Source organism: Atta cephalotes (genome assembly GCF_000143395.1).
Source record: "Atta cephalotes unplaced genomic scaffold scaffold00001, whole genome shotgun sequence".
Lineage (NCBI taxonomy): Eukaryota > Metazoa > Arthropoda > Insecta > Hymenoptera > Formicidae > Atta > Atta cephalotes.
This window is the reverse complement of record NW_012130065.1, coordinates 11,771,325-11,787,231: the sequence shown is the minus strand read 5'-3', so window position 1 is coordinate 11,787,231 and position 15,907 is coordinate 11,771,325. Positions and strand designations below refer to the sequence as shown.

Here is a 15,907-nt window from a genome sequence, read left to right as displayed (position 1 = left end):
TAGAATAACTAACTATTAGTAAGTTTAATTTAATTTAGTAATATATATATATATATATATATATATATATATAATTTATATAATTTCCACTCCACTAACTGCGCTTAATTCTCATTTTTCTCTATATGTTTTTCAATTAGGAATTACAAATTTGTTTAAAATTACAGTGAGATAATGTTACATCAAGCTTTTATGAGAAATAAATGAATTTTAAAAATTATTTGGGAATATTACTCATTATTTACACATTTTATCATCTGGCATGTATAAAATGATATAAATCAAAATATATACCCATCGAATAATTTGTCGATCGTTTTATCCTTCAATATATTAACGACGCCCTCGATGAGATCGGGAACCCCGAGAACGCTAGTGACATCTTCGAGATCTATTTTACTAGCGACGTCTAGCAAATTTCCTCCTTCTTCGAGGATCGAGGATAAATGAACCAAGATCTCTTTGAGCCAGTAGAGCTTCCAAGAAGCCTCTGTGCGCCAGAAAGACAGTTGTCGACTTACGATATCCACGTCCAGACTTCGAGCCAATCGGCTTGAAATGTCGGATATCGTCGGATACTTTGATTCCTTCGGATCGTATCGGAAAACCTTAGCCGCTCTCTTGGAGCTGAGAAAATTGTATAGAACCGTCGCATTTTGACAGTCAACTTTCGTCCTGCATAGACTCGTGTTCAGATTGCTTAGGATCGCATTCACGTTGATAGTGGCATTTGGTAATGCAGTGTCGATGTCAGCGATATCAGACTTTTTCACTACGTCGCGCAATGGTTGCCAAATCGGCACGTGTTTCTCAGCTAATCGGGTCAAATTGTTGATACCCTCGTGGATGGACGCCGAATCCAAGATGTAAACGTTTTTTTCCAACATTTCCAATATGCCCAAAATAAATGTAACGTACCTGGAACGCAATAAGTAGAGATCAAAATCACCGATAAAAAAATAGCTTTGAATAAAAACTTTGAATTAAAAAAAAATAAATCTATAAAGTAAACACCTGTTTTCTCTAGTAATAAATATATTTCTCTAGTAATAAAAAAGCAGTATTACTTCGCAGTATATATTGCTTGCGTGATACGACGAAAGAAAAAAAATACTTACAATCCTGGTCTAGAATATGTAGGACCACCGACAAATTTGTAAAAGCACTCGTTTACTCTATTACTATATGTCTCATTTTGGAAATCAACCAGGATATCAGCGATGTAATGTAAAGTAATTTCGAACGTAATTAAGAACTCATCTAATGTCTTCTTTTTATTCAGATATTTATAATCCTTAATCTATAATAACGTTTTTTCTTTAATTAAACGATACTAATGCTCTTCTATGTAATTTATAACGTCATTTCTTACCATGTTGCCTGTTTTATTCCAGTGGAAATCATTTACCAAAATTTTATGTACCTCCGATATATTTAATCGATTCATTTGACAGAGTAATTTTGAGTAGAGACTATGGTGCATCAGCTGAGAATTTAAAACTTCCAATGGAAGCGTAAAACACCACTGACAATCTCTAAGAACACAAAAAATTGTGTATATTATTTTTTTTCTTCATTATTAACTGAATAATTGTTATTCTTAGTGATACGTTTACTTACGCAGCATCAATTTGAGTTATCAAAAAATTTTTCAAAAGCGATACTGATTTCTTCACCATCGAATATGCCAGAGCCTTCATATCCTACAAATATTTGTAATTAAGTCGCGACAATTTTCTCGAGAGATTTAAACAACCAAGTCTATTTTTAATAAATCATTAATCGTATAAAGAACATTTAATAAATAATGATTATCTACCTTTTTTTTATATTGCGCGATGAAGTTTTTTAAGCTACCCTCCTCGAATGACGTCCACCATGCAGGAACTTTCGGCTGCTTAAAGCCTTCCGACAAAGTACGAATCAAAGTGGTCTGAAATCCTTGCACTCTCTGCAACAGCTGTTCTTCGTTAACGGATTCTGAGTTAGACATATTGGATGTAATGTAACTATCCTAGAAATGAATTTTAAAAAATATTTGAAATTTAGCTTATGTACTGTATGGAAAGAACGATTTTACTAAAATATCCAAAAATTTAGATAAGTCTTAAAATAATGTTTTTGGTTTATTAAAATAATTATGTAAGAAATTCAAGTATGATGAATAATACAAAAAAGTTTTAACATTCTAGCAATCAGTTTGAGCGTCGTACGTAATTATTTTAGTAGTCTAACAAAATTTTCAGATCTGTATCTAACTAAATTTTTAGATACTTTAGCAAAACCATTCTTTCTGTGTATCTTTACTCGATCAAATATTACATTGTATTTTCCATTCAATGGCAACAAATTTATCCATGTCAACTGTTCATCACTCATAAGGATCTTCTGGCAAAAATTCTTAATGCTGGTCAGCAAACCCTTCTTCCTTAGATAGCTGGGTGGAATTAGATATCGATCGATATTGCAAGGGTGCACTAGGCCAAGTAGAAACTTCTGTATGAAATCATCCAATCTCTCGGATGAGGCAAAGGTATCGGCAGCGGTGATAACAAGATTAGGCATATCCTCCACGAGCGTTAACAACGGCTTGAGTTTCGAGGTCTCGTACACGTTACGCAGTTTCTGCCAAATATCTCCACCGGACGCAAGATCGATCACGGATTCCAGAAGCTGAAACAGTCTCTTGGACCTAACAAGATAATCTATACCGACGTATGATGTCATGTTGAATTTGTACCAAGCAGAATTTTGATAATGGTGGATCCAAGATTTCTCAGATTTCAGAATCAGGGCCCAAGTTTCATTAGACAGATTCATCCACGTCGTCACATTGAAGATGTTCGATTTGAGACTCACACCTGGTGACTCGATCATAAAATTTGAGACAATGTCCAATAATTTTGTTAACGAGACAGTTAACGGAGTCGATCTCGAAAGAGCAGTTCTTTTACCGGTGATAACTTCCTGCCGAAAAAAAGAGAGTATAAGAATATAAACGGATTATTAGAAACATTTTCGAGAGATTCAGAGCACGTTAAATTAATTCTCAAAGCTGATGGCAAAATTTGTAACACATGACGCTACTTCTGTAAAATCTATTTGATTTATATTAATTCAAAATCACTAAATTTCAAAATATAAAAATAACATAAATAATAATCATATAAAAAAGGATGATTACTAATTAACACAATTAAATGAAGATCATATTTGGCCAAAACGAATCTTGATGTAATAACACTTGGTGCAATAATATTTGGTGCAATAACACTTGGTGCAATAACACTTTTGTGTCAATTTTATTAATTTCCAATTCAAGTAAACTGTTATTATTAATTATCGATCTTGAAATATAATCCAAAACTGAAATTTAATAATAACTAAATTTATTTTAATAACAATAATTTCGTAAAAGTTCGTAAATGTAATATATAGAATATACAATATTAAGATTAGAAATAAGATCATTTATATGAATAAATCAATTAAATACGAGAAGCAATTACGACTAAAGTTAGATGTTAGACCAATACATCTAACATATTTTAAATAAATTTATCACAGAGAAAAAAAATCTCATGATATATAATTAAATCTAATAGACTCACCGTCTGGAGGATTAAATAACTTATTCAAATAATATTTTATTGTACGTACATAGTATTCGTCGCTCGTGGCAGTCCTCAACAGTTGGTAGGGATCGAAGGAACATACTTCCTGCAAGAAACGCGTTCTGTTTGTTGTGGACCAATAATCAGAATTAAAATGCTGAGTGCACATCATCTTCCTAACATCCTTGAAGGGCATAAATTCACCAGTCACATCGTTAAGCGTGCTAAGAGTGGCAATTAACGCAACTGTTTCTTCCGGATGAGCCTCTAGAATCTTTAGCACTTGACGCGTATCATCGTTCTCCGCTAATTCCCAAGTTTTTAATTCGTAATTGTGTATTTCTGCATTCTTCAACGCATTGCCAATATGAATTAGAATCTCCGACACGCCTTCCACCAGTAATCTGTAATTTGACCATCCTTGACCAAGTTTCAGTTCCTGAAAAAGAATAGCCATTATTACATTGCTTATGTCAGAATTAAATATTAAACTTTTATTTTCATAAAACATAAATAAATAATGACAAATAATTAAATGTTTATATGGCTTGTAAAATACAAAGCAAGTCTTTTTCTTTGACTAATATAGAAGACTCTGTGTAATTGAAACGTACAATTATTCTTAATTATATTTTAATTTGTCATATTAATAAATTACTTAATACCTTATAATATCTTGAATTTACTCGTTATTGTTTTTCCATATATTGCTTTGCATTTATATCATATAAATATTTACTTCTTTGATAGGATATCTTGTGGTTCCGTGTGAGAACGACTCGTAACCGTCGCGTTCAAATTCCATAATCCTTAGCAGAAGTCGCAGAAGAACTCTTTAGCTCTAAGTGAATCTTTATTATAAAGTACTCTTGAAAACATTTCACTTTTATGTGGAAAAATATTTTCTCTTCAATCTCTTACAATTTCGACAACATTTACTTTGAAAGAAAGAATCTATTTCTTTGAAGGGATGTTTTACCCCTTAAAAGTAAATTAAGACATAAAAAAATGTATAAAAAAATATATGTCGCTTATTTTTGTCTGAAGAACAACATATCAAAAACTCAGAAGGAGATGGTTGGGTCCTTTTTCTTATAAATCACATATATAATAATGGAGAGATGGGTAGAAGCATATAGGTTCCTGTATGTCTGAACATATAAGAATTGATACAGTCCTTCCCTATTACTGCTACTACTATGACATCTTGCATTTATTAGCTTGCTCGTTGTTAGCTTTATTTTTACATTTAAATATGACTATTGTTTAATCATATTTACCTTGTGGAAAGTACCCTCTGCATTTGAAATCTCCAGATTCTCTTTCAGCATCTGTACCATGTGGTTCAAATATTTTTTCGAAAATGGAGGTTCGATAATTATATTGCGTCTCATCGTGAGACTGATAGCTCCGGCAAGATCGAACACATCACCAATCGTTGAAGCTACATAAGAGCGATATTTGCTAGCAGGTTTATTCCAGATCGTTATTTCTGCCATATAGAGATCCGTGTAAACGTTAAAGTTTTCAGGATCAAGATCACAAGTAAAATTTTTTAAAATCCTATACTCCTCAGCGCTCAGACCGACTCTAAAATCTGATAGCCAATCGAACAACATTGAGCATGTGATTGTAGTATTACTTTCCAATGTTGTGACAATATGATCATCTATTACAGGATCAGATAACCCGTTCACCAGCGTTGCAAGAATAAAAGGTAACTGATCGTGAAAAATAGTAATAGGAGAAATATTATCGAATCCTAAGAAGGATAATAAACTGATCTTTCCTGTGCCTGAAAAATAGAACATAACAAATCAAATAGTCATTTATTTTCAAAGAATTATACTTCACAAGCGTTACTTTTTTTTGTAATAATAATTATTATTTAAAAATCTATTTACCGCTTTTCAATATGTCGGTTATAATACGTGTGCTTTTGTGAATGACGTTAGATAAATATTTAATAAAAATGAAGACACGATCAGTAACATTAACTGATGGTTTCCAAATTTCATTTGCAGAAAGATCGCTGCCGAAAGACGCAATCCCCTTGTCAATCTCCAAGTCGATGTGATCTAAGGTATTTCTTAAACAAAAATTAATACTTTTAAAATAATTACTACAAATTAAAATATAAAGATGTCTCTATAATGTTTCTTTTTTAACTAGATTAAAAGTTTAAATTACTGTAAAATAAAATAATTTTGACCCAAATTTAAAAAAATATCTTAATAACATTTACGTCCAAAATTGAAATATAAGACATTTTAAAATGTTTTTAAAATATTTTTAAGACGTTTTATATCCCAATTTTAACATCTACATATATTGTCTGAGCATTATCAAAATCTGGGCCAAAGTCACTCCATTTTATAGTACGATACTTTTGTTCGACTAATTACTTATTACGTAATACAAAATGTAATTTGTATACTTCCAATCCTGTTGCATGCTTGGAAATCTCTCCTCGATAATGTCATCTGATTCTGTCGCGAGTGTATTAATGTATTTTGCTAATTTCGGTTCTTCTGCCAAAACAATGTCTTTAGCGTCGTTTATCAGATTATTGAACTTTGTCACTAATCGTCGAAATTTTGTGTAGCCTAAAGTCCAGTTGAACGGTGGTAAATCTACATTTTCATCATGCTCGAACTAAAAAATAATAAACACATGCTTAATATAGTTATGAATTTATAACTTAGGATTTATTATTTTCAAATTTATATTTTTTATTTTTTTTTATAATTTGTTAATATTATTTATATTAACGGCAATAAAAGTTTTTTACTTATGAAAAAAAAATAATCATTGCTTATTAAATAGTTAATTAGAGTAAAAACTGACAATTTTTCGGACTCTCATTATCACCGGTTGCTCTCTCCATTCTTTGATAAACAAACTTGGGTCGCATGCGACCCTTTCCAGCTCTCTAACAACTTCTTGACTTCCGTTTCTTAATTCTAATGCAGCGCCAACACTTTTGTTCATGATACAGGGCCACATTATCTCACGTTCTTTGTAATCATCAAGAGCCGATATCTAATAGCAAAAGCGTTCACGTATCATATATATATATATATTTCATAGAAGTTCCTTGAAATTTATCGAGCAAGATATATTTGGAAAATGTCACTTACAAGAGGTACCGGCCGCAGAGTTATCATGTCGACTACATCAAGAATGACCGGAGATAAATTTCTTAGGAACGTGCTGACAAGCATCTCAGTCTGTGGCATCTCCTGCAAAACATCGGAAAGCTTTGCCACGTGATCGCGGTTCTGGATCTGATCAATGATCTTCTCGATATTGTCGAAGATCACCGAGGTTGCCCACGCGAACCCGTAAATGTTCTTCCAATTTTTCTTCGTTTGGATTCCGAATAACGGACTCTCCATCACGTCAAAAAACTTGCAGATTACACCTACGCTGCAGACATATACAATTGGAAAATTTGTGTTAAAGGAGGGTGCTTTTTTCACAATCGTTCGAGGATCGTTTTATTTTTACAGTTTCTTATGTATTTTCTTGGAAATCGAAAATTATCATAATGCTACTCTCAAAGAAAAGTTGATACATTGTGTGTGTGTGTGTGTGTGTGTGTGTGTGTGTGTGTGTATGTGTGTGTGTGCGTGCGTGCGTGCGTGCGTGCGTGCGTGCGTGCGTGCGTGCGTGCGTGCGTGCGTGCGTGCGTGCGTGCGTGTGTATATGTGCGTGTGTGTGCGTGTGTGAAATAAAGTTAATAAAATTCTTATTCACATTTCGTTACAAAATCATTGTTAATTATATGCTTCAATCATTTAAAAATTAATTCAAATAAAAAATGGGTTAATGTGGCTTTATAAAAGATCTTTACACATTGAAAATTTTTTTTACCTGATCTCCCATGCGTCTTTCGCTGTTATGTTCGTCGTCCACGAAGTCTTAAAATTCTGTTTTAATTTATCCAATCTCTTCAAATTATAATGTTGATCTTCTTGATGTACAAGAGTATCGATATATTGGTAAATCTCTATTATCTTCTCATTGAAGGCGGTCCAATTAAATTCCTTTCGCCTGTAGGTGGTTTCCTCATTTTCAATGTTGGTCACGTTCAATTCCAGATTCCTTTGAACAATTTTGGATAGATAGCATGTCAATTCCTTCAGAATTGTACTATTCGATTCCTTAGGAAAATTTAATAGTTCCGGCAGATTCGATTCCATACAGTACACTTGCGTGAAATTAGAATATTCTAGGATCTGCAACGTCTGTTTAACGAAGATCATATTGAGATGTTAAAATCTAATATTATACAATCGATCTAACATTATATTATGCAAATCTGAAAATCAAAATAAGATTTAATTATATTTTAAACCGACCTTTTTTTTATCTGTGGTGGTAAGATAAAACGTTTCGATTAATTCAGCTTCGTGTTGGCGCACTTCCTCGATCCAACTGGTAGGATTACTTCGTATGTCTTGCAAAATTGTTTCAGCTAAAAAATCCATATTTTCCAGATCTGGCTTGACGGATATGTACGATAAACTGCGAAGTCCCAGCATCTTTGCTATGCTCAGATGAATTCCCAAGCTAAAGAAAAAAAACGTTTACGTACAAAAAAAGTTAAAATATTTTATAATTTTTAATTTGAATAAATATACAAGTATCTGTATAAGTAAAATTTATATTGCTTGGAGTTTTTATTCTTTCCTTACTCACATATCTAATCTTCCTTGATGTTGCATTTCGTTGAAAGTTTTTTTCCATTCGTCACTGATTTGAAAAATGTTCCAGTTTAAATACTTTACTTTTCGCGTATTCATATAAGTCACGAATCCTTTGACAGTTTTTACAACAGATGTTAAATTTGCATTTTCGATCTTGACTGGTCGTTTGAATGCCATGGTGACCATGGTCGACAAAGTATTCGTTACCTAAAAAATGTGATTTCTTTAATTATATAAAAATTAAAACAATTATTATTTAATCGTCAATCAATTGTTATACACACAATTGTCCCATATTTCTCGAATTCAAAACTGTTATAGACATCAATAATGAATTTTCTTCCGTAATTATCGCAGAATAATTCATTTATTTCATTAGATTTATCTTGAAATTCAATATAATTCTCGAATATCTCTTTCATTGTGTCCTCTTGGCAAAACACTTCATCAGGTTTTCTTTCTCTTAAATTATCTACGAGACGCTATAAGAAAAGTTTAGAAAAGCATAACTTTATTAGCCTAATTAAAAAATAATAGTCATTAAATTGTTTAAATACAATAACATTGCAACATAGCGTATAATAAATATAACAAACCTCCACAAGATCTAATCGCGATAAAGACCGAATAATCGTTCTGTATACAGTAGGTTGAAGATTTGTCAGTATCTTTTGGACCAAATTCTCATGTCTATTAGAGATCTCGTATAATCTCCTCAAAGTATCTTCATGAAGAATAGCAACGTGATGAGTCATTTGCATAATGTTATCCATCAATGATATCATATATGTGACTGAATTTACTATGTTTTCGGAAAAGAAGTTTTTGAGTCCATCGAAAATTTCGGCAGCTCTGAAAATTAAAAATTAATATTATGGACAGTTAGACATTAGTGATTTATCCATTTATATGTTATGTCCAGAAAAGATACTTGCAATTTAAAATTATCTGCGTGACGATTCAGTAGTTTATTAGTGAGCTTCATACCATCCTGCAGAATCAGAAAGGATATATCTAATATCTGCGTGATATTTTCATAATTATCTGGACTCGAGGAGAAAGTCGATATTGCCCCGCGCAACCGATTTATCACAGTGAAGAAATCATCCGGCGTGGAATTGACTTCGTGATTTTTCAAAACTTCCTTCACTATCTTCAGGAGTTTGTTTATTTTCAAAAATCCACTCCGAGCTATCGGCCAATCTCGTTCGTATGCAAATATGGGATCGAGAACCACGAGAACTTTATTAATGCTGAAATTAAAGCGCCACATTATTTATATTCTTTGAGAACTGTTAATATAATATCGAGAGATTTAATTAGAAATTTGAAGAAATGAATTTAGAGAAACAAAACGTTACAAATCGACTCACAAGTTTAAATCAATTTCCTTGAAGGTTACATTTTGAAAGACCAAAATTATTTTCGGCAGCCATTCACGGATCCTCAAATACTCAGGTATGTATTTCTTGGCTGTTTTTAAATCGAGGATAGTTTCTGCTGCTCGTTTCAAATCCTGGAAGAAATTATAATCGCGAAATTTCGCCATCGCGCGATCGATCATCTCTAGTAAACCAGTAAAATCCAAGTGTTTTGAAAGATTCTCCAAAATATCAGGGATTGCTAGCGGATCGATGTTACAAAGAATATTTGAGATCTCCGTAATATCCTCCTCTTTGGATGGAATCAAATATTTCTTTAGACTTTCCGGGGAGCAAATGACGCCGTCGATATTAGTCGAACCAAAAGTTTGAATTAGCTACACAGTTAAAAAATTTATGTTAAATTTAGCATATTTTACGTATCATATTATTTCAATTATGTTAGGAAATAACACAAATATTATTATATGTAAAAAACAAAAACAAAAATATAAATAATTGAATAACTGATACAATTTGTAAGCAAATTATAAAAACAATTTCTTCAGTAAAATTAACATTTTATTCCTTTGTCTTAGAATTTACGTTTTAAAATATATTATTTTCATGTTAAACTATTGACCTACTTATAAATTGTATAAATATTATTTTAACACTAAATATTGAATATTAATTTAACACAAAATATTCAAATAATGTAATCACATTATGTTAAATTAACACTCGAACGTGTTAAAAAATCAGTACAAAAATGTTACACCAATTTTACATAAATACAAAATATTTTTATTACGTATAGCAAATAAAAATTAATAAAAATATTTTTATTTAAAATTTTTTCTGCGAAAAATAAATTTAAGAAAAAGTATGTACATTACATTTGCTAATATAACTGTTTAGACACTTGTTTTATAAGTGTGTCTAATGATCATCGAATCATTTATGCGCAAGACTAATAAAAATAACTAAGTATGAAAGAAATGATTAAGTGTCTCGAACTAATTGATAGCATATCTGTTTAAGCAGATATTTAATTACTTACATATATTAATTTGACGGATGACTCAAATAAACCATCGATTAAACCATTCCTTGCTTTTGGCATATGAGATCTGAGTAAATTCTTAATTTGGTCGTGATTGTTGAACAAGTCGCCTAAACGGATTCCTCTATCTGTCAACATATTCAGATATTTTATTGCTCAAGTATCGAGCTAAATTTTAGCTCATTTTTTATGTAATCGTACCAAAAATCGCCTTAATCTCTGGCTTGGTGAGTACTTGCGCCATCGATTTCAAAAGTTGAATACTCTGCGGCAGCGTTTCCACAGCGGAGATAATTGTTTTATTATTGAGCATCGGTTGCAGTTCCACGACTAAAGGACCTAAACTATTATTGTAAAAAGAGAAAAAAAGAAAGAATGAGCATTTCCGAATTTTAATGAATTAACGATACAGTCGTCAAAGTAAAAACTAACGTGGCGTTTTTATACGTGGGTATCTTCTCGTATTTCAACAGCGGATCACAAGGATTTCCGACACTGCATATGTAACTCTGCATGAAAGGTAGAAGGCCGTCTTGCGGCATCGACCTCGCAGGAAATTGACACGTCGGATGATACTCTGGATCGTCATTATCGCGCAATGTGAAGAGAATCATAAAAATCACTATCGGCCAGAAAAAAATTAGAGCCAAAATTCCCTGAAATTATGTCATGTGATTTAGATGGATTTATTTGATAAAACATAAAGCAAATATCGCTTGTTTATTTCAAAAGTGACATAATTGAAAAATAAAAATAAAAAAGTAAATAAATAAAAAAAACTAAATTTCTTAGGGAAGAAACTATTTTTTTACTTGATAAAAAATTATTAACTAATCAAATAATATTGGCAGAAAGATTATATTCTTAATAAGATCAAATATCATTTTTATCATTTTTGTTTAGTAATCCTTAAAAACTATCTCTCTTTTTTTAATTATAATAATCTTAATGATATTTTCTTTAATCCTTTTTAAGTTGTAATGGTTTTGATAATTTTTTTTTAAGTAAAGTTAGTTTATTTTTTATTCATATAATAATATGAATAAAATATTTACTTAATTTATTCATAATAATTCAAAAATCACGTTTTTTGAATTGTCATTTTTGAATAATGGAGTGATATCTCATTAAATAATCGGCTAACTTACTGGTTGCCGCTTCCGAATGATATAATTCTTCCAAAGAAGAAGTCCGAGCTGATCAATCCTCATTTTTAATGGAATTCAGTCGTGATTTAATGCTGTAAATTATTTTGAGATTTTAATAAATTAAACAAGCTAATTTGTAATTAAATGCAACACGAATAGTAAAATGATTTATTTTTTAGATATTATCTTGAAAAATTAAACAACTGACTTTTAATATAATATCTTTTCCGTATTCAATTTTACAAAATTCTATAAATATACAATCGCTTTGCTCACGCGATTCCACGGATTTCTATACGTATTTACGTTTAAAATCTATCTCAATAACCTTACAGTGAAGTACTACCAGTTATGTACATCGACTATCTAAACAACCAGGAAGAAATAATAATATACTCAGTTTGTGCTGATTCGTACAAACTTTTCCACCTAGCAAAAGCAAGCACAATAGATAAAATAATAAATATAAATAATATTGATATAACCACATTGATATAACAAACGATAATAATTTGAATATAAAGGAATCTCGATATTTGAAAAAAATCGATGATCGGATAACTGAATCTCTGTACATAGATAAAATATTATCGCAATCTAACAAATACATCCAATTATTTGCATTTTATAAATTGAGATATTTTTCATGCAAATCCATTGTTTTATTAGAAAAAAAAATCATTCAAAATTGCAACAATATTTTGCAGACGCTTACGAGTCTCGCGACGAGATCTCGCGCTTGAAAAACCTTTGTGCAATACAATGGAAAATTTTGCGAGCTCGCGTGCGATCGTGCCGTATACTTTTGCTATCTAAGAGTGCTCGAAATGTGTGGAATTCACTTGAACCGAGTACACTCGGAAAAACGCTGCTAGTGAATGGTGACCTATCAGAAAATTTTATCGCCACATGAAGAAACAGCTGAAAATTTCTCACTGTTGGCTAGTGGAGTTGCATTCACATCTTATGTATCCATTACTAAGCAGCGCAATTATGCGAGTAACACCGGCGAATCCACTTTCATTGCAAATTCAGGCTTGGGGATACATGGGATATAACTAGAACTTCAAAATTGTTCCGCTGCATAAAGAATAAGACAAACAAAATCGACCTAACAATCATTAAATTTACATATCCATGCAAATACTTTATTTCAATATATTCGCATTACAAAACAAAATCTATTGTTTATGCATATTTTATCATGATGATATCACATTGAGAGGATAAAATATGCATAAACAATATACACTGTTAAATTCATATTGTTAAATTATACCTAATTTGAGTTTTTTAATTATTTTTATTTAAATCACCACTGCTCTTTCTCGATATATTAATTTAATTAAAACAATGGAATTAAATGATCTAACTCAAGAAAATTAAATTTTAATCAAATTTAATCAAATTTATTATTTATTAAGTGCATACGTTAATGCGTGCGCGCGCGCGCATATGGTGCTATTTACTTTAAAATTAAGACGAATTAACAGAAGGATTACATTTTGAAACATATGGAAGTTAAAGATAATAAAATATTATTTTTAATTTAAAGGATTGGATTACCATTGATATCAGTAATTATTTATATTACGACGCGAACGTGATGTTTTTTACATTTTTACAAGACAAAAATTCTTCACTGCGTATCTTTTCGCGAACGTGATGTTTTTTACATTTTTACAAGACAAAAATTCTTAACTGCGTATCTTTTCGCTTAACAATCTGCGATGGCACAGTCATCTGCTCTAGCGACACTACTGTTTGGTTCCACTTCGGGGAAAGCATCCGATATTTCAATAAGATCTGTGAATTGTCTATTGTCCTATCGTGGCCGGAGATTCGCTCTGCCGATCGTCCCATCCAGCACACGATCCAAACTCGACTAGTCCTATTTGTCAAACTTTGAATACCTGACTGAATTTCACGTTCTCTTCTAAGCCCCTCAGGTATAAGGGTCTACATTCCACGAAGTCTGCTTTAACCCTTTATGCACGCCATTGTCATTCGTGTTTTATATATTTCTTTTCTTTGAAATATTAAGATTATCAAAAAATGAATTATAATATTTATTTTTTTAAATAAATACACAATTTTATATACTTTAACATGTTAAAGTATATGTAGTAAAGTATAAGAATTAATTAATAATTTTTTGTATACTTATAAAAAAAGTAATGAAAATTATGAAACATGAACGATAGTGTAAAAGAACGATAATAAAGGATCAGAAAATCATCATGTTTATTAAAAGGGTTCATTATCCAAATACATTTTCTTTTAAATGAAAATTGTTATTGCACCAAGCAATTACAAAATTTAATACTGCATGCTATCGTCACTTCATCAGTTGAAGTTCAAACCTAATTACGTTAATTCAAAAAAATAACATTACAAAACATTATGCAGCACCTCGCGAAAATAGGAGAGTAAAATTTACGTTCATTTGTTGATATTGAAAATAAAATGTTTGCATTATGAAATTCAACACAATATGTATATACACAAGCAGCGTAACTAATTTGCGTGTCCATTGATGCAGCTGCAGCCGGAAATGCGTACTGTTCTGTCGCGTGCTGCACCGATGACAGGATGCATTACAGAGATATGGAGCAGTGAACCAAGTGGTAGTTTTCGTGCAAGAATAAAATGCATATCAGAAATAAATGTCCTGTCTGCATCAATCTCCTTCCGGGGAGAAATTACAAATGCAAAGCAACGTGCTTTCCACCAAAGACTGGAAGAATTACGAGGATCATTTATTTTCGTTATTAGCCGCAATTAGTTTTAGTTCATGAATCTGTTATAAAATTATTAAAATGTGTATTAATAATAGTACAGAATGCTTCAAATGAGTTTACATTCTAAAAAAAAGAATATATATATATATATATTGAATAAAAGAGATTAGCATAAATCTTGTTTCTTTTTCACGAAATTTTCTTACATAATTATGCATAAACAATTAAACAGTTGCAATAATTTGGCGTAAACTATAAAAATGTTTATGAAATTGCAACAGGCGAATGGAGGCAATTAAATCTAATATCGCGTTTTATTAAAGAGATTTTTGCAGATTTTTTTCTTTTTAATCGTATGACCTCCAAATTAATCAGCATTCGCGTATATGACAACCGGTCGTTCGTATACGATTACATGAGTCCCTCTTGAGATAACGAAGATCCGTAGTAATTATTGATTTACTAATCCTGTAGAAGAATATGTCATTAATGTAATCGTAGACAATGCGGCTACACTTACGAAGAACTATCATGGCATAATACGAAAATACATCTGTGCGCTGTCTCAAATATTCTACAATACAATTTGCATCTTATATTGTACCCAATGTAAATTGTAAAACAATCAAACAAATTCATTGGAAGATTTGTAATTAAATTTAATACATTTCACATGTCCCAAACGATCCACTCCAATTTTTGTGTTAATTTAACATAAAAAGATGAATAAGTTGAATTAATATAAATATTTTGTAAAAAAGATCAATACAAAGATGTAACATAATTTATAAGCAATCATATTTTAATATTAAAATTGATTTACAATATGCTAAATTAATATGTTTTTATAAATTTATAATATAAAATTTCAAATTAACACATTTTATTCATTTAAAATTCATATTTTAAAAAACATTATTTTCATATTACTTGTTCACTTGCTCAGAAATAATTATTTTAATACTAAGAAATATTCAATATCAATTTAACATAATATACAAATAATCATATTAACTCGATATTCGGATATTAAAAATTTGACACAAAATTTTAACAAGAACTGAGTAGACCGTTTCTAACACAAAATGTTCTTACTGCATTAAAGAGATAATTTGTTGTGGAAGGGAAAATAAGAAGAAAATAGTGTGTTACTATTATATTTATCATTTTTCTGGATGGAATTATTTAATGGAAAAAAACTTACTTCATGTTTCTTACTTATTCTTTCACGAAAGAATTCCCGCCTCCCTCTCTCTCTCTCCCCT

The 15,907-nt window shown here is 30.9% G+C and overlaps 1 protein-coding gene across 1 annotated transcript in view; it reads right to left on the bottom strand.

Moving 5' to 3' along the window:
- Positions 1-11,946, bottom strand: part of LOC105627144 — a 38,219-nt gene extending 26,273 nt beyond the window's left edge. Inside the window, exons 1-23 of the mRNA XM_012208434.1 lie at positions 11,902-11,946; positions 11,186-11,409; positions 10,955-11,097; positions 10,751-10,881; positions 9,700-10,085; positions 9,262-9,579; positions 8,923-9,178; positions 8,611-8,808; positions 8,319-8,533; positions 7,979-8,189; positions 7,491-7,864; positions 6,755-7,043; positions 6,462-6,656; positions 6,052-6,269; positions 5,519-5,703; positions 4,895-5,409; positions 3,661-4,053; positions 2,323-2,967; positions 1,820-2,014; positions 1,621-1,703; positions 1,373-1,535; positions 1,119-1,300; positions 295-918 (exon numbers count right to left, since the gene is read on the bottom strand). Coding sequence (XP_012063824.1) covers positions 295-918; positions 1,119-1,300; positions 1,373-1,535; positions 1,621-1,703; positions 1,820-2,014; positions 2,323-2,967; positions 3,661-4,053; positions 4,895-5,409; positions 5,519-5,703; positions 6,052-6,269; positions 6,462-6,656; positions 6,755-7,043; positions 7,491-7,864; positions 7,979-8,189; positions 8,319-8,533; positions 8,611-8,808; positions 8,923-9,178; positions 9,262-9,579; positions 9,700-10,085; positions 10,751-10,881; positions 10,955-11,097; positions 11,186-11,367 — 6,101 coding nt within the window. The 5' untranslated portion in view covers positions 11,368-11,409; positions 11,902-11,946. The remainder of the gene's footprint in view (positions 1-294; positions 919-1,118; positions 1,301-1,372; positions 1,536-1,620; positions 1,704-1,819; positions 2,015-2,322; positions 2,968-3,660; positions 4,054-4,894; positions 5,410-5,518; positions 5,704-6,051; positions 6,270-6,461; positions 6,657-6,754; positions 7,044-7,490; positions 7,865-7,978; positions 8,190-8,318; positions 8,534-8,610; positions 8,809-8,922; positions 9,179-9,261; positions 9,580-9,699; positions 10,086-10,750; positions 10,882-10,954; positions 11,098-11,185; positions 11,410-11,901) is intronic.
- Between the last annotated feature and the right edge of the window lie 3,961 nt (positions 11,947-15,907).